General features: G+C 35.0%; 1 protein-coding gene across 1 annotated transcript; it reads left to right on the top strand.

The window, feature by feature from the left end:
* Positions 1–9,231: 9,231 nt before the first annotated feature.
* On the top strand, positions 9,232–24,633 carry LOC144362080 (uncharacterized). The gene is made up of 5 exons (XM_078013665.2): positions 9,232–9,439; positions 17,032–17,457; positions 22,246–22,383; positions 23,170–23,307; positions 24,185–24,633. The coding sequence occupies exons 1-5, from the start codon at positions 9,337–9,339 to the stop codon at positions 24,367–24,369; spliced, it is 990 nt and encodes a 329-aa protein (XP_077869791.1). The 5' UTR covers positions 9,232–9,336; the 3' UTR covers positions 24,370–24,633.
* The last annotated feature ends 867 nt before the right edge of the window (positions 24,634–25,500 follow it).

Raw genomic sequence — 25,500 nt, 5'->3', positions numbered from 1 at the left:
CATTTCTCGCTGTTTTTGTGCAAATTGGTAACATAAGAAACAGTTTTTTATTCGCCCAACTGCTAGATAAATTTTAATCATCTGCATATAATAAATGAAATAGCCTTACTAAATATTATATCAATATATATACAACTGGTGCCTGGCCTTGTAAAAATGTAGTTGTTTAAAGAAACATACAGAAATATGCTGCATGCCATCTGACATTGGTGCTTTATTACTTTTTAACTTTAATACGTTTTGGCAAATATAAATCTGATTATCAAATTCTTACCAATGAAGCTCAGAATCAGACTTAACATACGGTCATTCGTGAACTGAGTCAAAGAATGTTTCTTATACATTTCTTGCTCATTTGCATACAATATTCTTATACAATTTGTTTATTAGATTCTTATAAGAATAGTTCGTAAGGACGCAACCTCTAATTTAAAATGTTCTGGAATCACAGACAGCCATTCTCATTACACAATAGATGTTTTAAACACTGGTTATTTTGGTCGGTATTTTTTTTAGAGATGTAGTCTTTGTCATTTGTTTTGAGAATGACATGTTCAGCATTTCATCAAATGTATTGACAGCATCAGACGAGATATACTTGCATCATTCCTTATCTGCTGGTCTAGAGAAATACTAGTTTATACACTGTATCCACCTGGATACATAGACACTCACTGCGAATCGTGTACAGTTTAACAATTTCAGTTAAAACTGAATAGTCGGCCAATTTTAACGAGCAATTGACTTTGTTGGGTTGTCAAAAATTGGAACTCTCTTATTTTTATATACTAGTATTATTATCGGTTCTGTATTTCACTTTTTTGTGAAATTTATTTGTTTTTCCATTTTTTTTCTTTCTCATTCTATACGTATCGTCACCCACCCACAGAAATAGTGACTCACCCCTTATACTTTGTTTCTAGGTATGTGACTCTATGGCAGGAACGTCACCATATAAAGAATGGTTGCTAAAGCCGACAGTGATGTCGACTCGAGAAATGAGTTCCGAACAAGTCGTTCAGGATGTCCACCCTATTCCAGTAGTTTTCTACAACGCAGCTGGATTTAATCTAGACTGTTAAAGTTTTTCTTAGTCGCTGTTATCACGATTTTCAAATCAATTATTTTAATAATTTACATTTTTGTTCTACAGATACATTCCATGTATAAATATAATGGAATATAACACGTAGACAGACAAGAAGTTAATTCAATTATATCTGACATATTACTATTACTTTTGTAAATCGGAACCACAAAAGACATTTTGGCTCATTATTATATTGAGTAAATATTAGTAAAAATTGTCAAAAACACAGCATGATATATTTATGAAATATCCTTTCCATGTAAAGACTCTTTGATTGACCATTTCTTATCAGTGTGGTAACCTTACATATTTGTAATGCCACAACTATTATTTCATTACAGAGTTATATAAATTACTTCTGTAATTTAAACGAAACATTTTAAAAAATATACCGGAAGCGATGTCATACCCGTACCAACAAGAAACACGATCAGGTCAATTTTGAAATAAATACTGTAAAACATGTCTTTTTAGCTAGCATGTTATTTTAGCTAATTTAGCTAATTTCGCCAAATTAAGATGTCGCTAATTAGAATAGAGTACATTCTCACAGTAAGATTATTGGTACTTTAGCTAAATTAAGATTCAGTTAATTCATGCATTGAGTCAAATTCGCTAAAATGGCATGTAGCTATTTCAAAGTGTTTTTCCAGTAGTTCATTCTAGATTTAACGACTTTCTTGTGATAATGTTTACCACATTTATCTGTGGTGAAAATGACGTACTGTTAACAAATAACGTAAATGTATTTTAAAGAAGCTCGTCGCGCAAGTCATTATACTAAAGAAATTCGCGCTCACTGATTGAATACAAAACGAAATGGATGAATTAATCATATAGAGGGCGCGCTGACAGATGCATATGAGCGATGTACTAGTATGTGATTTTAAAAAAACTGGTATCATTGCATTATCATTTCATAAAACGAGTTGCTATCTTGGCTATTTTGAAAAAAATCCTTTGTCTCTTGGGCAATCTACATCGTATTATTAACTGGAATATAAGCTCTACTTAAAGTAGCTGACATGGTATATTTTTTATAATTTTGAACACGAAGTTACTTGATTTTATTCGCTTACAAATAATTTTTCATCTAGCTGGCTTATGTTTGTCATCCATTGGCAAACAACGAAACAGACAAATATGATTTTAGAAGGTTGTTCCTTTCGTGACTGCAGTAAACCTATTGGTAACATACAGGGACGCCCCAAGTGTTTGTCGAAATCAACATTAACATTATAGCCAGTGTGCCTTTAGTGAGGTATCCGTCAACCTGGGCAGATTCAACCTTACAATGCTTCCAAGAACAGTAATGAACCCTATATCATGTGCATTCCATCTCATAGTCCTTATTGTTATATATAACCATGGTATCAACACAGTAGACGCACTGAAGTGAGATAATGTAGCACTATTTGAGAGCAAAACCAAGTCTCGTGAAATTCTCGCGCTCAACGAGATCTTGTCGGCCTTTTGCATCTAAGGTCTATTATTCAATGTACAGGAATCTGCGTTAAAGTATTGCCCGTGATTCCGAGCCACGCCAGGCCTCACCACACACACACGCACACCAATTCATAGAGTGATTGAATTCTTCTTGCTAGAGCTGTAGCCATATACTTTTTCGAGTAGCATTTCTCTTGATTTGATAAAAAACTTCGAGATGCGAAATAACAACAAAACAACGAGCTACAATCTAGGGTAATGTACACGTCAAACACTCAGTGCTAATTCTGCACCTGAATAAAATATGGTCACAAAACTGAATTCATATATCGCAAATAAATAAGATCGGCACATTCACTAACCGCTCGTTTCGAGCAACTTGAACTCGAATCGAAATCTGAGCGCAACGGAGCTCAAATGTGAGGTGAAATGTACGCAATCACACAGAATCTAGACGACATTATAGGACCTGCTAGCCGAAAACAAAGCGGTAAATTCTAAGTTTAACAAGTTCGAACTTTGGCAAGAACACTACGAACGCAACAGTCTGATATAATTCCATAATATAAGACACGATTCCAAAGAAACATGAAAGCAATATAAATCAAATCAATGCGCATTTGTATCTATAGAACTTAACATTGACGGGATTTAATATCTAACTTAAAAATCTCGAACGCCTTTGACCCAAAATTTACGAAATATAACGAGGAAGACGTGTCGTTGGTGTAGGAAAAACATTGAAAGATATGGATAATGATATATCTGAAGATATCTCGATGTTGGGTGCGTAGAAAAAGAAAACTTTTGAAGTTGAAATAAGGTAAAATGGTTTTACTTCGATATGATAAGCTGATAGTCGGGATTTCAAATATATATGAGGAAGTATCAGAAAATATGAAATAATACAGATTGAATATTGCGATGAACCATAGCAAACACACCTTAATTTTATAATATATACCACACATTCAATTTATGTAACGTAAACACTGTACCAAGTTTGTGTATTAGAGTATCTCAAGATCCAGACTCATGAGAATTCAGCATTGTTAAAGGAAGGCCATTAATGATTTCCGTGAAGCAGGTCACTCTGAATAAGCTCATCGCCTTAAAATTACATTTACAACCGCAGTTTAGAACTAAATCCAAATTTTCACGTCTAGATTATTACAAAATTATGTTTACAAGTTATAAATGAAAAGAAAGTTGTGAAGATAAATTTCTGTAATTTAATTATACATTGCGATTCAAAAATATTTTCGTCAATGTTAAAATCAGTAAAATCTGGTGACACGAGTAATATTTCTGAAGAAAAAATGGTTTGTTAAATTTTCAAAGTTATTTATTGATGAAGGAGGCATTGTTAACACGTAGTTAATGGTTGGTTTAGTGAATGGGCGATACACTATGATCGGATTACGATAAGCTGGCATTATTAAATAAATTAGTAGGGAAGACACAGTCATGTTTAGTTTACCTGATACAGGACGACGGATATTGATCGGATCTCCCAAATAATCTTAGAGCTTTAATTGTCCCGTATAATTCTATTCCAGAAAAGGGCAAAAAAAAGTGTGAACAATTATATAGGAATTACTATTTCCCGATTCATTAATATAATGTTTTGTGACATAATATGTCATAGGTTAAAATAATTAGCCCAATAGTTGAAGAACAAGCTGTATTTTGTATAAAGTATTCTACTATTGATAATGTCGTCATAATAGAAAAACTGTCATAACACGATACGTTTGAAAGGGAACCTCCTATCAAATATGTGTTCTCTTTGACACAACCAATCACTATGTCACCTCAGCAATATAGAGGTACAACAGGGTAGTATGTTCTCATATGATTATTCACACATTTGTTAAATGAATTGGATCAGTGTATTGAACATTAGCATGCTGTGTTTATATAACAACTTTTAAAATTGCATTTCTTGTTATTTGCCGATGGCGTAATTCTTTCAATACCCCAGTGATTGGTCTACAAAACATTTTCAAAAAGATAATGTTATATGCTAAGCGCCAAGTTTCTTATAATATTTCCATTGTCCGGCGAAATACTGTTGGTTACCAATATGCCTAGATGCAACTGTACTGGGTTGCCATGAGTGGAGCAGTAGCCATCTTATAGTCAATGAGTGAGCAGGCTGTACCGGAAGTACTGTGCCGGAACTATAATGAAAATATTTGAATTGTGTGTCGTTTATAGAGCTACGCGTTTAGTGTTCTTAAAACGGGGAGTCGTCACCTGCGCATGCGTCAGATGGCCATAGCGTGTCATTGTTTACAAACAAGCGTCTACCCATGAGCCTTTGCGTAATAAAAGGGAAGATTGGTCAATATTTTACCGACCAGGTCCTGCAAAAACTAGATTTTTCGATAATTTGCACTAAGAATACAATGTAAAGTGGCATGTGATTTTGTAAACAAGGAAAGATCAAATTTGCCTGTAAAGTGAACGATTTGATAAAACTGGAATTCAAAGATGAGTTCTTGCCAAACTTGGCCTTTCTTTGGGTAACATTCAATGTGATCGGCCAACCCAAAGGTTGACAGATTCGACCAGTAAACGAAACTTTGAGTTTCTCCTAGCGGCCTTTGACACTGTGTTGACACACATTATATTTAATAAGTATGTTGCTTGCTGTTCTTGACGAAAATGCCTTTCCCCTATGCGGCAAACACACACTAGTTAATATCGAGAATCCAAGGACCACGAGAGAGTCGTTTTAGAAAACCGGACTCGTTATACTCCTAGAAGGCAATATCCACAGCAGAATTGAATTGCCTTACATGTGTGTTGTCGCTCGCTTGTTTCTTGGTTTGAAATACATCACCCGCTGAGTAGAACAGCAATTTGCAGCCTCAGGTCTAAACCGCTAAAACTATATAACCTGGACATAATTGCTGCCGATATCTCGTTGAAAGTTAGTGAGCCCCACGACTTGTTTGTACTCCTCAAATAATGCCCCAATTTCTGCCATCATTGCTGTTTTTTAAAATTTTGATTCATTGATTTATTTTCAGTTCAGTGAGTAAATATATTAAGTTCAAAGTTGAATTTATTGAGGCACACATTTTATTCCATTGCAAAAAATATAGCATGTACAAATTAAAATGCATCAATTTAGATTTAACAAAGTGTACACTGATTCAACTTTGATTCACTTGAATGCATAAACATCATGTAAGAATTCGAATCAATAAATTTCAATTCAGTGTGTGAAAATATAGTACAATTTTGAATTCATCTATTGACGCACACATTTTATTCTATTGCACAACAAATAATCTTACTAAAATAAGTCACGTAGATTACGATTTCAAACACTATGCAAGTAGACTTGTAGAGTAACAACATACCCGAATGATATGCACATGCATACATTGTGACCTGCTCTTCAAACCGTATCACATTGAGAATATATAAGATAAAATAAGATTTTGGGTTTGAATTTTTAATTTGTTATAAATAATAACTAGAAAGTTAGCACTACACTTAAGCAATTCTGTGATGTAATAACGGACTTCCGTTAGAAAAGATTGAAGCGTACCATGTAATAAGTAAATTGTCGGCAATACAATTCACACATTGCTTGCTTTAAGTGGTTGGAAACCATTAATTTTAAAGGGAACCTCAATCCATACAACATAATGACCCTAAAGAAAAAGCTCCACAAATGTAGGAGAATGCAATTTACAGTTTTGTTGTATCACTTTTCATTCTCTAGATATTCCACTTTTCATCAGTATTACGTAGTCAGCCATCTTGATTTTCAAGCAAAGGATTTTGGGTAAAGTATGACATCACAGAATCTGTTGTCAGAAGTTGAGAAAATGATTTCATCTATAACTTCAAAAGTTGAACTTCAAATTGGCTGAAAGTTTAGTAATTGGTAGCATACATGTACTGGTGCCATCCATGCTTATAAAATAGTTGTCATGGAAACAGAACTGAAGATATTTATTTTTAGGTTTTTCTACCAAATGCTAAAATTTCCTTATATTGTATACAATTTACCAATGCAAGTAGGTTATATAGGTGATATATCACATGTTGAGCACAAAAATGGAACCAAAAAGTGACATTCTATATTTCACAACTAAAATATTGATTTAACGTTTTTAACGTTTTTAACATAATCTTCACTTTATGTGTATTTGTAAATCTCCAATTTCCATTACTATAATTATATACATGAGTAATATGCACAACGAAAATTTGAACTAATTCGCATCAGTATTTCTCATGTTATAGATGAAATAATTTTCTCAATTTCTGACAACAGATTCTATGATGTCATACTTTACCAATAATCCTTTGCTCGAGAATCAAGATGGCTGACTACATAATACCGATGAAAAGTTGAATATCTAGAGAATGAAAACTGATATAAAAAAGTGTAAATTGCATTCTCCTACATTTGTGGAGCTTTTTCTTTAGGGGTCATTATGTTGTTTGGATTGAGGTTCCCTTTAATTTCAAAATAAGTAGTGCCAGTTTATAATTCATTATATTGTATGTTTGAAAAAATTCCATTGCGAACAGTTATGAAAATATATTTTATACTATTTCAATTGTACTTAAAGCTCTATTGCGACAGGTTATATCAGGTAACAGATCCAGGTTCCTATCGTATTAATAGAGAGTGTATAGTAAGTAGAATGGTCGTTCATGGTGGTGAAGCAATTTTGTTTGTATCCTTAAAGGGCGTCGTCGTGCCGCGTCCTGTTCGACATGGGACTCATAGCGACGTATACAACGCGTGTAAAATACATTGTTTATTTACATGAAATTCGAACACGCGCTGCGCGACGAACGCCGCGCTTTAAAAATCTACTGCCCAAAAGATATTTATTGAAAATGGCATGGCCTCTTTAAGTTTGTGTATTTAAAAATACACCCCCGTTTTCACCGACGCCCCCAGATAGAAGAAAATGATCAGTACCTAATAGGCTATGTGGGTAATACTATGCCCTACGTCTAGTTATACAATAAATAAAAGGTCGCCGAATATCCCGGGATGGGTCAATCTCGAATAAAATTAAATTAAAAAGTCCAGGATCTATAAATATTAAACCCATTAACCCACGATATATCTGGTATATTTTGTCCCCCATTGTACTTTTATGTCAAAGGTTGAATCGATAGAGAGATTCTCTGAGAGGACAGGCATCTTTGGCGGTTATATTCTTCTCAACATATGTTATCTATGTCCGGGGGGGGGGGGGGGTTGAACCTCTGTCGCGTTTCCGATACAAACACTTTTTATTTCAGATAGCTTAAGAGTGCAGACGAACTGTCAACCATTTAGATCATTGAGCATAGAACATGTCATGCATGATGGATGGATTGTATGGTTAAAATAAATAAATAAATGAAATCATAATACACACAAAGAGAAATGCGTATTCTCAATTACGTGTGTGTATGGGGTTACCATGTTTACAAAGGTTTTAACCCAGCTCCCATCACGGCTATATTGACCCACCCTATAATACCAATTGTACATCCCTAGTGTGATATTGACATGTATCCATCAGGGCGTGATGGGATGAAGGACATGCTCTGTGGAGAATTCGAAATGCAAACGTCAGGTGTGTGCGATTACCCTTGGATTGACATGATGATCTGAATCCCGTATAAATCACGGCAGTACGCGCTGTGCTCAGGGGACTCATGCAGTCAGAGGCTTTGAGAAGTGCTAATAAAAGTATTCTGTGTACACACCACAGATACGGTTTTTATTTCACGTGCACTGTTCAAACTTAAGTGAAAGTAGGGCACAGAAATCTATTTTCAAATAGGTGGGAATATTCGATGTTTAGGATTAGCATCTATTCGAGAAAGGTTACATCCCTGGAAAAGGGTGATAGGGGATGTGCTGTTAGCTTTTCTGAAATCCACCGTATTCAAGACAGTTTGAAACATATTTACATCATTTCCGGCGTTTTTTATGTCCTCGTGATTTGACAAAAAATCGGAATTTTGAAATATTCTGAAATATAGTCTCGGCCAGCTGCGGATCTGAAGAAACGTCCTCGACATGAAAGCAGACGATGCGTAGAATTGACAGGTTGGTGTATGACGTCAGCGCGCCCAATTGTCATGCGAAGACAGTACGCAGAAGGTCATACCGATTACTCCACGCAGTCCACGAGGAGTACGCAAAACCAATACTGCATTTCAACGGTCCCCGTCTGCTTTTCGTAACTTTCTAAAATTATACTGTCAATATTAGTATTGAGAATATAAGCAGATGAACTCGAAATATAAATCACTCGCGTAGGTTTGTTTTTATTTGGAACAGTGTGTGTTCTCTTATGCGTTATTTAGCTTTAACCCACCTACTGTGCGCAGCGTAACAATTCTAAAATGCGTAATAACAGAGATTGTGTATTCGTATTTTAATGTTGATATAAATTATATATAAATGCAAGGTGTTTGTGAAACTGCGCGGACAACATGTAATTATTAGATTAAATATGAACGGATTGGCTCTCCGTAATTAATTTAATTTAATCATTTAACATTTCATTCTAAAAAAGAAATGTTGAACAATGTTGATAATTCAATCGATCTTCACAAACTGCCTGACAACGTAAAACGGCGAGTTCTACCGAGGCGGTATGATTGCAGTGCATGATGGGATAGCTACGGTTCAATTATCCATGTTCGCGGGCCCGACAAGCAGGGAAATCTGAAACACCGTTTTAACGACGTCCGTTGTACACGAACTGAGGTAACCATTTCGCTTCGATTTCTTATCAGTGTAATACCGCTAAAAGATGTATGGGAACAGCCTAATCATAGTGGGCCTTTACTGCGTGGTGTCTACGTTGGCGTATAAAAAGCCGCATCCCCTGAAAATAGAAAAGCTATACACCGAAGGTAAGTTTAAGACTTATTTTTCATTCGAAAAACCAGTGAAGGTAATTAGATACGTCACATTCTGAACGTCACGTTCATTCAGAAACTTGGAAATCGAAGTATTTAGTTAGACAGAGATATTTAGAGAAGTCGGTGAGGTTGAGATTTTTCGATCTACGGTATGTCAATACCTGATCTGATATAATTTCCCCTGTTGGTTCATCGCATTATGCTTCACAATTAGATTCGAACTGATTATTTCATTGTTTCGATAAAAAAAATGGTCCTAATAAAAAAAAATTTAAGCTTGATTATTCACCGAAATTGTGATCTGGAGGAATAACATACAGTAATGGAGACCGTTTGTAGAAAACTGGAGCAGTGACAGAAAAAAAGCGCTATAAGAGACAGTTGTTTGAAGGGTACGGTAGAGAACATTTAGAGTGAAAGTCACTAAGGGATTCCAATGAAGCCATTTCTCTAGAGATGTTGCGTACATCCAAGATAATCCCGCCACAGTTCATTACGATGTAAGGTAATTTGAAGTAAACATTTTAACATGATGGATTTGTCTGATACAAATCCACCCGTCAGGTTTTAGCACTCGCAGACATATGCCGTTTTAATTCCGAGCAAGGAATGACGGTATCGCATTATTTGGAGAAAATTATATTGCCATTGGTGTCTTGAGAAACATCGGTCAATGTATCTTAAGTTAACGCAGATATGATAATAAAATATAGAAATTGAGTGATTTTATTCTCCAGGTGTGTGTGTAAAATAGTAAAAACTCCCTCTTTTAATAATTTTGCAGAATTGATGATATGATATGTTTGCGTTCAAGGTCATGTTGAATGTCGACTTCTCTTTTTGTGAATTTGACGTGATTTTACCTAACATTTTCATCAAAACGTTAACTTCCACACTTGTCGAATTAAACCCCCATTTTGGTAAAATGTAGAACTTTCATTAAAAACCACCAGAGAGCTTACCCATACATTTTTATACCCCCCGCCCCATCCGTCTACCAGGAACAAAACATTGTAGTAGGTTGCCGTCGTCACATTCGCTTGTAGCATGTCCAGTATTGTACATTTTTAAAATGATAAATCAGTGTTTTCAATTTATTGGTCATTCTTTGGTTGCCAGCCTTTCATTTATAATCACTGGTGTCCAAAATGGAATTAGCAGCCTCTGTGTGCGAATACTATAATTGTTCAATTTGTCGCAAGTTCACTGATAACTAAGTTAGTGTAAACTGAGCAAAACAAACAGATTTACCTATCCCATAATTCAACAGCGACATTTACTTTTCTTACATACATGTATATTAGTGTCAACACGAAAACTGTCTAAAGAATGTGCTTAGTAATACTTTCGAATTTACAGTGACAATTTTACAACCCATCGAAATTAAGTATGTGTACTTTTTTCGAATCTTAATTTGAATACTTAAAGGGCGGTAGTCGTCGCGCCGCGCATGTGCGATATTTGTGTTGATAAACATTGACGTTCCCACAATCCAATGCGCTCTTCTAATGGAAATCACAAGTATAAGATTTGACCTGGGCGCGACTTTCACTAATTACCGCCAGTCACTCCTTCGATACCTTCTAAACATCTAATAAATACCTAATTAAAGCTTCGTAACGTCTCAGTTTGTACTCATTGATCTGCGCAACAGCCAAAGTCGCCATCTTCGTTTATATAAATATACCCATATATCTCGCCCATGCGTGGTGCGACGACTACCGCCCTTTAATACAATTTACTAAAATCATGATAAGAAGAAATAATTATGCAAATGTGCCGAACTTAGTCACGTTTCTTACTAAAAAACGCCAATAACATAACAGTCGAATATGGCTTCTAAATATAGAAAAATTGATCTTGTGACTTACATCCCCGGGCATATCGACCCAAAAAAGAGTGTTCGTCTGCATTTTTATGCAGCTTATGATACTATTGGGTATAACGTACGTGTGAGTGTCAGTTATCTGCAGTGGTTACAAACTGCGTCTTAATGTAGTGGCATATACTCCGACAGATCAAATAAACGCAAATCTGTACTATATAATAGCAGATGGGATCACTCAGCAAAGCAAATAAACCGACATGATATTCGTCTTTTATAAACAGCAAACTATTTATAAATAGTTTACTCACAAAGTTTACATAGTAACACACATAAGATCAGAATGTTCACAGAGTTAGTATGTTTACGACCATTTTTCTGTAGTAGTTGATACACCAATGAAATCAGGCAATCGTTGTTAGTTTCAATCTTTCCGACATATTACCAGAAATCCTAAAGTTTAATAAAATGATTTTACATGATAGTCAGAGCGTCTTCCGGGACATCGTGGGGGCAATACGTGGCGTGATATTAAAACAAAATATGACATGTTTTTTTCGAACTCGGTCACAGAGGTTATTAAATAAATGACAATAACCAATTAAAAACAAGTATTAAAATATATCTCAAAAATAATAGTAGGTGGATAAATATGTTAATGAGTTTAACGAATATAATCGATATTGTAAAATGTTTAATCAAAACTAACAAATTAAATTATCTGGCGACCATAGCCAGGCATTATCAGTAATAAAGCACTTTGCATAGAACCCCGCTTGAGATATTTAAGACATTCCAATGTATTGTGTTCACGTGTGTTATTTTATCTTGTCATAATGTAGCAAATGATGCGATGGCGTGCAAATAATTGACAGATGAGTCATCAACAGCCAATCAAGTCTCACTGATGATGTTCAAAACTACACTTATACACTCTATAATTGATTCATACATTTCCCTAAATCACATTCGACTTATCGAGGTGGGAAACATTGGAGATTTTTTCCCCTATGAGACAAAATGGACAAAATTAACACATCAGTAAAATGGAAAGTATGTACATTGAGATTTAACGTACGACAGTGAATCTACGCTTCGTTGGACAATGTCGTCTTTATGACGTCATGCTTACTCTTTTCAGTCATAATTATTCATTTAAAGCAAGAAATATAATTTTTAAGAAAAACAACTTGATAATACATATATTTTTAATATATACAAATACTGGAATCAATTGGAATATTACGTAAATATCAGACAGGGCAGACAGCTGGCGGACTTTGAGGGAAAGGGGATTTCTTATTTTTAGATACAGATTGTTTAGATTCATTTTCTATATTTGAGCATTACATCCGTACATTTTACTATGCAATTCATGTTTACCATGTAATTTTTGAATATAGCGGTAACATATGTGTTTCGTGTTATAAATAAATAAATTAAATAAATAAATAAATAAATAAATAAATAAATAAATAAATAAATAAATAAATAAATAAATAAATAAATAAATAAATAAATAAATAAATAAATAAATAAATAAATAAATAAATAAATAAATAAATAAATAAATAAATAAATAAATAAATAAATAAATAAATAAATAAACTTTGCTTTCAAAAACAACATTGTCAGCAATATCAACGACAATAATTACCCAACGTGGCCTTCATTTTCCAAGGATATGCACACTCAGGTATTACACATCTATTTAATACAGAAATCATTCAAAATTCATGACTTTTCGTTTTATTTTTACTTCAACGACTTCGGAAACGATTCTGTTTAACAGTTTGTTGTATGTGATTTGTAACGCATGAACGGAGATGACCAAATGCACCTGTCCAGTCAGTGAGTCAGTTACCAATCTGACAACGTTTAAAATATAGATGTGCGAATTTATTTCAAAATGGCCTCCAATGTGTGCATTATTACGTAACTTGTAGATATACTAGTAGTTCATTATCGTTTATTTCACTGATATTATTTATTTATGTTATTAATTTGACATACCTATATATAATCTCATTCACGCATTGTATACATTTTGTTTTCATGTAATTGTTGGTATACATTTGTATGTGTAATTTAACACATAAATGAAACAAATATTAAATAAAGTACAATAACAGAAAAAAATGACGTAATAACAAACGATACGGTGCAAAACGTCTATCCATTAATGTTAGATAACAAAAAGAATTATTTCATTTTCAGGTAAGGACTTTTTTTTCGTGCAAAGGAAGATAATTCAGCTGCAGTGCTTTGGTTAATTATTGTAAAGGGACGTGGTAATTTGCAAAACAACACACATTGGGACTAAACTAACCATCATATAATTAGATATGTAATCCTTGTTACGGTTATGTTGATATCATTCTATATGACAATACGAGGTTGCATGTGTACATGCGAATCGAACCATTCAGACAATAATAGGTATCTTTGGCTAGAATCGAAGTTGTTTCAGCTGTTCCCACTTGTGCTTATGAGTATCTAGTTCGAAACCGCGTTTTTAGATTCGGACTGAAGCCTAGTGTGGTTTCGAATCTGGATTAACTAATCTGGATTAACGAACGTGGTATGCTGTTTTAATGGGGACAGCAAGATGAATTCTACCCGAATGGAATCCAATACGACCCCGGGACTTCATTACGCCGTGCTCTGCGCGCGGGGGAGTATTATGCGTTCGCATTAGTGCTTCGGTGCGTATATTGAACGTCAAGCTATGGGCTATATACGACGTTAACTTCACAAACGCTGTGACTCTGTTATCAGCTTCATCGTGACAGACACGGATTTAAAGTGGTCGGGGGGGGGGGTGAAACACTGTAATTAATAATAGAGATATAAACCGATGAAAATGCGTAGATTGAATTAGATAGAATCCACAAAGCAAAACCTCACTTGCAAGTCTGGAAGATGGTAATTTGGGGGAAGATAATCTACGCATGGGATAATGTTGGAAACGAATTACAGAATTGAATATAATTATACAACATTAGATAGCAGAAACACATATTGACAGATGATAACCATATGTACAGGAACCGCAACATGCAAGGTTTGATGCCATCTCTCCGTCCATAGTTTGTAATGGTCCTCCCCGGGGTCAACCCCTTTTTGTCGGATGGCAAAGAAAGAATTATCTTTTAGCAGTGCAATGATTAGGTACATACAAATAAAAGTATATACAGTTGTAATGTTTTGCCATACTGTTTACTTGGCGGTTTAAAGCGCGGTGGTCGTCGCGCAGCGCGTGTTCGAATTTCTACGTAAATAAACAATGTATTTTACACGCGTTGTATACGTCGCTATGAGTCCCACATCGAACAGGACGCGGCACGACGACCACCGCCCTTTAAGAATTTAGTATTTAGTAGTAGAGTACAACGGTTCATTGCTTTTGCATAGGAAATTTCAGAAAATATCTAAGCAACGAATTGAGGTCCCGGGGAATTTTTCTCAATTTTAAGTTAAAAGGTGCAAAAACGTGCTCTTCTGATTTTAGTGATTCATTCGTTTTTGCATTTTTTGCTGTTCTACAAAGACAGAAGCATTTCGAGCGCAGTGTGATAGTTCATGGTCACATCAACGATCAACTTTATTCCAAGTTGATACGATGAAGTGTTCAAGGTTTCTTCAAACAAACAGTGCTATGAAATATATCCATCAATTTTTTCCTGATTAAAAAAAATCACGTGATATTTGTGTCCGAGTACGTCATACAAGGCCGTCCTCCATGTATCACGTGATTGCATCATAGCACGTAAATGTTGTATTTGAAACACTACTGACATGCAGTTTGTTGGCGTACTGGGATAGAAAATGGTTATTAAAGATCTAGATTTACTTTGTCAAACAAATACATATAATTCCGTTTATTTTATAATGTGGTACAATATATAATAAAAAAAACATTAGTGTCTCAAAATATCATTTAATAATTCTACAAAATATGGAAACGTAAGTAATTTTTACTGAATACACGGACTATATTTAAGTAACCTTGACATTTGAAATAGATACAATGTCATATATATATTGTGACTATACGAGTTATACACGTTCTAGTATTCTGTGCATAAACCGCTTTACAAATCTTACCACCAAGCGCCAGCCATTAAAAATGAATGATGTCCTTACGGTTGAGTTAGGGCTCAGCCATCAAAGTCCTGCTAGTTTCCTGATTAGAATTGAAAAGCACTTCAGTAGTTATCAAAACAGACGGCGTGCCGTGCGGGACAGTGAAAAAAAGCATCGGTGTGGAAATCCGTGATTCAATATCGATTTCTGAACTATTAGAATTTAATTATTAAAAACTATTCTTAAAGTGGTGGTTTGTAATTAATTGTTAGGATGTTACAAGCAAATCATTTGGCTGGGTGTGCATGGCTTAGAGACATACATTACGTCATTACTATGTGTTATTAGTCCAATATATGGCATTATTAATGGAATTGGTCCTGGCGAATGTGGAATAATAATAGGGATAAAATAATGATCTTAATGATCTTTTTCTAACACATTGTAATAATGTAAAAACAACATTATATCTACTTATCTTACTTATTGCCGCTGTTTCCGCAAATAATTGAAATTCGTAACACTTTGCTTTGTTTTACACGCTTCGATGTTACCATGCCAACAACTGAAAACTACATCTTTGTACGTAGTTCGGGTGTTATTTGTGCATGCTGAAGCGTGTACATAAAACAGTAATGAACCTTGCGGTGTTAAGAAGAAGGTCACATAGTTCCTTTGCTAAACCGCACAAAGTGATTGAATATTTCTGTGTCTATACGGGGTACAGGAATAATGTATACGAAATATATGTCACTTTATCATCCACGCTCGGAGTAATCTCGCGTTTGGTTATACAGAGCCATATTTGGAATCACATATGATTACGGACCAATTTTTTGTTAATAATTATTTTCTTATTAACGAAAATAATTAAACACAGGACGCCATCTATATAGTGTGCCATTTTCAAACCAAATGAACAAAAGTCTCGGAGCGTTTAATGTTTTATACTTTCTCACCAACTGAAGAAACAAAAAGGAGACCCACTCATGTTTAAAACATAAACACCAAACATACCTAGACAAAATACACCAACGTGGCCTATGTTTAAAAACAGTAATTTAAATAGGTATAAGCACATCACGAAAGCAAATACTCAACCCGAACTTCTGAATATTATGAGGTTATTACGACGATACATCAAAGTATGCACGAAGACAGTAAAGCTACAGTATCGACCGACGCGATGCGACGGCGTACTGTCTGAGTGCATACTTTGAGGTATCCTCGTAATAACCCTATTATTATACATCTTTCCCTTCCAAGGATACATCATGGGAACAGAACAGAACAGAATCAGCTAACTTGTGTGGAGTTCAGTCAAACCCTGGTGGCAGCCATGTTTGTTTTTATTATTTGGAATTCGCATTTCCTAATATGGTAGGATGAAAATACCCCGTAAAATACCGCAAAATGACGACACGTTGTAACTTATGGCGTTACGGTGACAGATTTATAATAATACGTATTCTATACGCAGCTTTCATACGGTAAACTTTAGGTGCCACAAAAAGACCGGGGTTTTACGATGATGAGCGTTCCATGGCTAAAAGTCAAAGTCGCATCTACACAAGAAGTCATTCTTGAAATCAACAAAGAAAAAATAATATCTTAGTAAATATAAACTATAATTATACTAATTAATGTCATTAATGTGTCATTTTTCTTACAGTAAACGTAACGGAATGTAGACCCGAATCATTCAAAGAGATGGAAACTATCGCCCTCACAGGATCACTCATGTTCTACATCGACAGATATGATATAATTAACAAAGCCGACTGCACGTTCAGGATCACATTGCCGAAAGGAAACAGGGTGGCATTGTGGGTAGAGGAGTTACAACTTCCAGTACAAAATGAAGACATCTCATGCAGTAAAGGTGAGGTTATGATCGTCGATAGCCTCAGTGGAACCATATTAAATCCATCAACACGACTTTGTGGTTCGATAGAAGAAGAGGTTAGTACCGCCTACTTGACAGATGGAAGGTCGGCTGACGTCAATATTGTTATCCCCTACGCGAGTAATCTATTGGGAGATATCGCCATCGAAGTGAATTTTGTGGCTTTCAAGACCGTTACAAACACATCTAAAGGTAACTATCTTTCCTACTGTTCTCACTCACACACCAGGTCATTTTTTTATTGGGGGGGGGGCATAGGAGAGGACTTTATAAGTTAATGGTTTTGTTTTGATGTCAGAATGGGCAGGACGAAATTCCCCGACATTTAATTTATACATATACTATGTTTGGATTCGTGCAATTTTAGCCTAGTCTGTTTAGAGCATAACACTTTTAATAAGGGTGCGGTAAGCAACAAATAAACCGTGAGAAAATATATACAACCACAGATCGAATGTCTCAAAGCGCTAAGAGCACTGGTGAAACTCACGGCAAGCTCGACTAAAAATTACGTGAAAACGGTACAAAATCCTAGTTTCTCGTCAATAAGATTGTGGAATAGTGAGAGCAAGCATGACAAACTGTCTGTTTCATGAATTATTTATTGCCTTGTTGTCGTGTTCTCCTGACAAGTTATTGTGACGTAAATGTAATGCGCGAATCTGATTGGCTGTCATGATCATGAGGTACGATAAATGATTTATTCATTCCATGTTTGTTGTACAACGCCATTCGGATTATTGCCTTTTATACAGAAAAAAATGTTTCATTCGAACCTAACGTCCCCAGACGTACGCGTTGAATGGTCTCGTCTAATTATGCATACACACGCATTTCACTGTACTGCACGGATTCGCTTATTATGATGTTGTCTTGTTTTAATACGAATTTTAAAAGTCGCAAAAAATCAATACTATACAAGCCTTCACGGCGACGACCAGCTTTTGCTATAATCTCTGTGTCGATATATTACAAATAATGACACCCATATAATTTTTCATCATCAAACTGAAGATCTTTATTGAATTACGAGCCAGTCTTGACCAAGGTCTTTGTTAATAATTACCATACAAAGCATAAATGTACGTACAACATAAGTGAACAAACATCGGAGTCCGTGATGAGACCATCGCCTAGCAACACCGCCTCATCGCGACGTCATTTAGAGTAGTATTGGCCGAGAAAGATGATTTGACGAAATTAATTCCCTTTCTTACTAATATTTTAACGCGTAGATTTGGAACGAGCACTGGCTTAGGTGGCACTGTGGGTATGGGTGTTTGGGGAGAAATTTCTGCAAAATAGGTAGTGTGTTTGAATACAATTTTAGGTATTGCTTTATCCCCGTGTGTTCAACACATGTAGAGATGCTTACATTGAAACGTTATTATAACGTTGTGAATTCAATCAAAATAGTACGTGTCCCGAGGATCGTGTCTTCAAACACAGCTCATTCTGCTGTTTATATATATATGTTCAATAACACTTACAAAAGGAATGTTACGAAGAATATTTATTTATATAACCATGCTGTATTAGGAGTTGCGCAGGGAGATGGCAGACATACGAGGCGCGGAATGTAAATTTATTATTTTGTGTATACTAGAAAACGTACGTACTAATAATTCAAAATTACGTACGTATTGGAGGTCGTGGCGTGTGTGTTTTAAAATGATGTGTGCATTTTAAAAACGGCGTGACTGTGCGTTTTAATGGTGTATTTCAAAATGACTGATGTGTGTATATGTTCATTAAATGTAAGTGCATTAAAAAATGATGTGTGTATTTTAAATGGCGTGTGTATTAAAGTGACGTGTGTATTTAAAAAAATATGTGTGTTTAAAAAATGACGTTTTAAAAATTATGTATGTTTAAAAAATGACGTGTGTGTATTAAAAACGATGTGTGATTTTATCACGTGTGTTTAAAAACGACGTGTGTGTTTTAAAAATTATATGTACATTAAAATGACGTGTGTGTATTAAAAACGATGTGTGTATTAAAATGATGTGTTTAAAACGACGTGTGTGTTTCAAAATGAAGTGTGTGTTTTAAAAATTATGTGTATATTAAAATGACGCGTGTGTTTTAAAAATTATATGTATATTAAAATGACGTGTGTTTTAAAATAATGTGTGTTTAGAACTGACGTGTGTTTTTTTTAAAAATGACGTGTTTGAGGTTGAATGAAAATTTGTGTGTGTAAAAAGAAAAAAAACGCGTGCATTAACTTTTTTACGCCTGTAGGAGGCGTTATTTTCGAATGATTATTTTTTCGTGTGTGTGACAAAAAAAAAAAACGCGTGCATTAACCTTTTACGCCTGTGGAGGGCGCTATCTTTGAATGATTTTTTTCATGTGTGTGTGTTAAAAATCGCGTGCATTAACCTATTCACGCCTGTGGAGGCGTCGTCTAAAGTGGTAGTCGTTTTCGTTTGTGTATTTCTATAACGTCAATTAGTTATGTACAAAGGAACTTGTCCAGCACGAACGTTTTATTTATTCGGCCCTATAAATTGACCAACATTGTCAGAGACCTGTCGATGTATTCGTGTGAATGGTTGCAGAAGACAATACGTGGACGTCTAGACCCATGGGGCCGAATACTGGTCTATCCGTAATAAATCGACAGGCCTCTGACAGTGTCGGTAAATTTATAAGGCCGAATGAATGAATAACATGTTCGCGCTGGACACGTTTCTTCCTACGTACCTCATTGATGTTATAGAAATCTACAAACGAAAATTTCTACCACTTGAGACGACGCCTCCACAGGCGTGAATAGGTTAATGCACACGATTTTTTTTTTACACACGCACGAAAAAAAATCGATGAAATCATTCAAAGATAGCGCCCTCAACAGGCGTAAAAAGGTTAATGTACGCGTTTTTTTGCACACACACGAAAAAAAATCATTCAAAAATAGCGCCCCCTACAGGCGTAAAAATGTTAATGCACGCGTTTTTTTTTACACACGAAATTTCTATTCGACCTCACACACGTCATTTTAAAAACACACACGTCATTTTAAACACACACGCCATTTTAATATACACATCATTTAAAACACACACGTCATTTTTAAACACACACGTCGTTTTTAAACACACGTCATTTTTAAAACATACACGTCATTTTGTAAACACACATTATTTTTAAATGCACATGTCATTTTTAAACACACACATCATTTTTAATACACACACGTCGTTTTTAAAAACACATAATTTTTAATACACACGCGTCTTTTTAAAACTAACACGTCATTTTAAACACACACGTCGTTTTTAAACACACGTCATTTTTAAAACATACACGTCATTTTTTAAACACACGTCATTTTTAAAACATACACGTCATTTTGTAAACCCACATTATTTTTAAATGCACATGTCATTTTTAAACACACACATCATTTTTAATACACACACGTCGTTTTTAAAAACACATGATTTTTAATACACACGCGTCTTTTTATAACTAACACGTCATTTTTAAACACACACGTCGTTTTTAAACACACGTCATTTTTAAAACACATACATCGTTTTTAAACACACACATTATTTTAATACATACATCATTTTTAATACACACACGTCATTTTTTAAACACACATAATTTTTAAAGCACACACGCTATTTAAAATACACACATCATTTTTTAATACAATACATTTAATGCACATACCATTAAAAAGCACAATCACACCGTTTTTAAAATGCATACACCAATTTAAATCACACACGCCACGGCCTCCAATACGCACGTAATTTAGAATTATTAGTCAGTTTTATTCTAGTATACACAAAATAATAAATTTACATTCTGCGCCTCGTACAGACAACATGTGCAAAATAGTGTCTCCTCTGTTCATTATACGTTTTTGGGCTTTATTTAGTCTTTTTGTGTTACCATGTAAGACCATGTCATTTTTTTATATGTGCATTTATATGTATGTTTTTTTCAAATCTGACATTTTCTCTCAGTGTTCTCTTATTTGTTTATAATTTCTCTAGTATGTCAAATATACAAAAAACGTATAGTATAACTTTTTTTTATAAAATGACAAAATGATCATTTATAATATTAGGGTTATAGTACCTACATGCTGCCGTGTTCATATACCAATCATGCGTATTGCAGAGAGATAATTTTGAGAATTCACCCCAGACACAATAGTGAAATAACATATAAAAACGTAATGGTGTATAGATTCGATGTTCAGTCTCTCGTGCGTATCCTGATTTGCCATTCCTGTTTGTTATACTGCCCTCAACAGTATGTGTTTGTTATACGTCGAGCGCCCTCGGCTGTGTCACAGTAGTACAGCGGCGAGAGACTGAAACCACAGTCACTCTCCTAGTAGAGTGACTATGCTGGAACCGAGTCTACGTAAGTGCTGTAGCGATACAAGATAATAGCTATACTCAATTATTAATGTTGTTATATTGAAAATAATGATAACATTATGTTTTACCGGGGTACATAACATAACTTACAAAGTATTTACAGACAATGTGTGGTATATTTACAGACAATGCGTGTTATATTTACAGACAATGCGTGGTATATTTACAGACAATGCGTGGTATATTTACAGACAATGCGTGGTATATTTACAGACAACAGACAATGTGTGTTATATTTACGAACAATGTTATATATATACATATACAAACAATGCGTGGTATATTTACAGACAATGCGTGGTATATTCACAGACAACAGACAATGTGTGGTATATTTACAAACAATGCGTGTTATATTTACTGTCAATGCTTGTTATATTTACAGACAATGCGTGGCATATTCACAGACAACAGACATTATATGGTATATTTACATACATTGCGTGTTATATTTACATACAGTGCGTGGTATATTTACATACAGTGCGTGGTATATTTACAGACAAGTCGTGGTATATTTACATACAGTGCGTGTTATATTTACATACAGTGCGTGGTATATTTACAGACAAATCGTGTTATATTTGCCGAAAGAAGAATGGAAATCAGGAAAATTTGTTATGTATCGACAATCGATTGAAATGCGATAGTGTACAGAACTGTGTCGGGGAGTATGAGAACGAGGAAGACTTTGCTGTGACGCGAGGTAAGACCATTTTAATCTTATTGTGATCCAATAAAAATATTGGCACAGTATTGTCGAGATAAAAACAATACCATATTTTCTTTCTGAATTATTTTCTCTTCTAACCATTTTTTTATATTTCAAACAACAGGGCTTAGCATATAACCGCGGATGTTTTAGTAAAGTGATAGGTCGTCTAAATGTTTCATTCAGTATGACAGCATTTGTTTTCAGCAATTTACGTTCACTATCGTTTAAAAATTATTTTGAGCAGGACAGTTATTTACAGTGTTTAGCATAGACTTGCTTGCAGTTTGTTGCGATTCCGATGAAAAATTCTTGAAAAATAAATCTAAATTGCGTGAACGATGGCTGAACGCGAAAGTCGTGTGACAGCGAAATCCCATTGGGATTGCCCTCCCCTCATTTGACTAGGTTTAAACCCTGCAAATAAACCCTTAAGGTGGTTCTTACCAAAACGAAGATTGCGTCATATGCATACCATGGCAGTGACGTAACCAAGTTCCATGTTTCATGTTTCACAAATAAAATAGTGTTTCAGACAGCGGTGTGTGCCACACGTGGAGCAGAATGTACTCATCCTTTTCGGAACACCTGACATCGCACCTTTGAATGTACATGCAATTAGGTTATAACTTATTTTCATGTATTTTTTTCTTATGCGACTTTAATTTAATAATTTACGATTTCTTTTTTACGTTTTTTTTTCATAATTTTAATCACATCACACACATATAAACATAATACCAGTTCGTGTACGTAAAACAGTTTTGCTTTCTTCTCCAGATGAAACATGTACATTCGTATGTAATTCAACTGACCCTGTTAACAACGATACCGTAATCCTAGATGGCGTCGACGTGTGTAATGTGTTTGAAGACTGTCCGAACGGAGAAGATGAAGACGCCGTTTTATGTGCAAGAGGTAAGTAGGAATTTCAGCGCTCATTGCCACGTGTTGGAACCAATCTATTCAAAATCTAATGCCGGCATGCGCAAGACTCCGCTCGATTCAATTAAGATCAAAGGAATACATCATCACTAACCCACATGTGAATTACATTGTGTTCGGGCGTGCTTCGTAAAGCGATCGGTGAAGATATCGCCGCGGACGCCAATTCAGGATTTCTGGCAGCGTTTTTACTACCCAAGGACTTTTGTCACCGTTGTCATCTACACCATGGAGATAAAACGAAATCTAATTTTAACTCTTTGGCGACACCGACTCCAGTTTGGTGGCTAAGAAACTGTTTTTAGTTCAATAAATAGATTAAATATGACGTTGTTGTTATTATATAACCACGTTCATTTTAACCACTTTTCAAATTTGCACATAACACCACACCTGTAATCGAATCGAGTAATTGTTTGAGATTAAAGTGGTCAGAGGCATTTCAACCACAGGAAGCAAAAATGTATTATTAAATAAATAAATATTATTAAAATGTTTTTATCTATTCCCTCCTGTATAATGGGCTGTTCGTCTTGTCATTTGTATTCACTGCTTATTGAATGAAACAGAATGGAATGCCCCGCTTGTCAATGACCTTTTTTTGATAATGATATTTTTTTTATACTATATTTTTCCTACTCCCTGTGATTAGACCATACAAAGCAGGATAGTTTTTACATATAACAAATGGAAGACAAAACAACTAAGAATGAATTACAATATTCGACAGAGTATTCGAACCATCGCACGGCAAGATGCATTTTGCTGTTTGCTATTAAATTATATTATTTGTTGTGTTACTGATACTATTTTTGGCGAATAGATATACATTTGAGTTTTTTTTTCACAGATGAGATATTTGGACCCTTTGGTCTTGCTGGTGGCATTATAATTATTCTCTGCATCATCTTGCTTGTCGTGGTTATTACGCTTGGATTGTACAGTCGCAGAAAAGTGTTGACGAAAAAAACGAAAAGGAAAGACGTCACGAAATATTCGAAAGGAGAGTCGCCCTCTCGCGGCGACGCAGTGTAGCATGTCAACGTCACGTAAACAGTTTAGCTGTACCCAAATATGGTTCGAATGACCTTGGTTGGGTGCTACTATATGAGCTGTACAGTGAAATTATTTCCAACAATTTTCCTGTTTTGAGGACATTTGTATTATTTTATTCCATGATGAGCTGGCATAGTAAATTGAAATCAACATTCAACAACAAAATAACCAGCGATCATCTATTTTATTGTATTATATGATTGAATGGATTGAAAGTGCAACTAGCCAGGCAGCGACCACATTGCAGCTGTTAATTTTTGCATTAATGACAAACAAGCCATTTTGTGTTACTCGGACCATAATTCTCCACTGCAAACTTTAAATGCAGCTGGCTAGAAAGTTTCAGTGTATTAGTAGCTAATATCAAGGGATGCCGGGAAGTTGCTTCAGGCTAGGCTTCGCAACACCGATCTTTCCCGTGGTGTTTCCTACACTTAACGTTTTAACTTAAAGTGATATTCAAATGATATGCATCATTTGCATATACGTAGCATTCTGGCTGTAATACAGCAGAAAGATGTATATTTGAATATTTAAAGCGGGAGGGTCGTCACCTGCGCACGCGCGGGAATTGAGTCCCAAGCGACGATAACAACACACGCTAGAAACGCAAAGGTTCGTGGGTTTGTAAACAATGACACGCTATGGCCATCTGACGCATGCGCAGGTGACGACCCCCCGCTTTAAATTGAAATGAAATTATTGTAATTTTAATAATATTGTTGTGTTCATGGATATACACACACCCAGTGATAGTTGAGAATCACGGTGTGGCTTAGTTGTAAAAATGTTTATAGAAAATATGACGAAATTCTTTCCCTGTGTTTTTATTGGTTGAGAACACAATCTGTGCCGTGTAGTTAAATGTTAATAGAACTTTGTTTGGTATTAACACACAATTATTCAACACATTTAAAACAAAAGAACAAAGAGAAAACATAAAAATAAACTTTATTACTCGATCAATGCGTGTATATGTATAAAGATTTTTAACAGGAAGGTGTATTTGTTGACATTTGACTAAATAATGTATGTTATGATTTTCTTCTTAGTCACTTATAATAGCGTGTATCTTTGACATGCGTTCATTATTGCATGTAATGTAGCCAT

Source organism: Saccoglossus kowalevskii, chromosome 14 (genome assembly GCF_978046115.1).
Source record: "Saccoglossus kowalevskii chromosome 14, keSacKowa6.1, whole genome shotgun sequence".
NCBI lineage: Eukaryota > Metazoa > Hemichordata > Enteropneusta > Harrimaniidae > Saccoglossus > Saccoglossus kowalevskii.
Note: the sequence above shows the minus strand (reverse complement) of the source record. Positions and strands in the feature narration are given on the sequence as shown.

Bases quoted from the DNA above. Each gene is read 5' to 3' on its own strand.
- LOC144362080 (XM_078013665.2), top strand. From the start codon at position 9,337: ATGTATGGGAACAGCCTAATCATAGTGGGCCTTTACTGCGTGGTGTCT. The intron at 17,458-22,245 runs GTAACTATCTTT...GTATATTTACAG, and splicing joins CGTTACAAACACATCTAAAG to ACAAATCGTGTTATATTTGC. The intron at 22,384-23,169 runs GTAAGACCATTT...TTTCTTCTCCAG, and splicing joins AGACTTTGCTGTGACGCGAG to ATGAAACATGTACATTCGTA.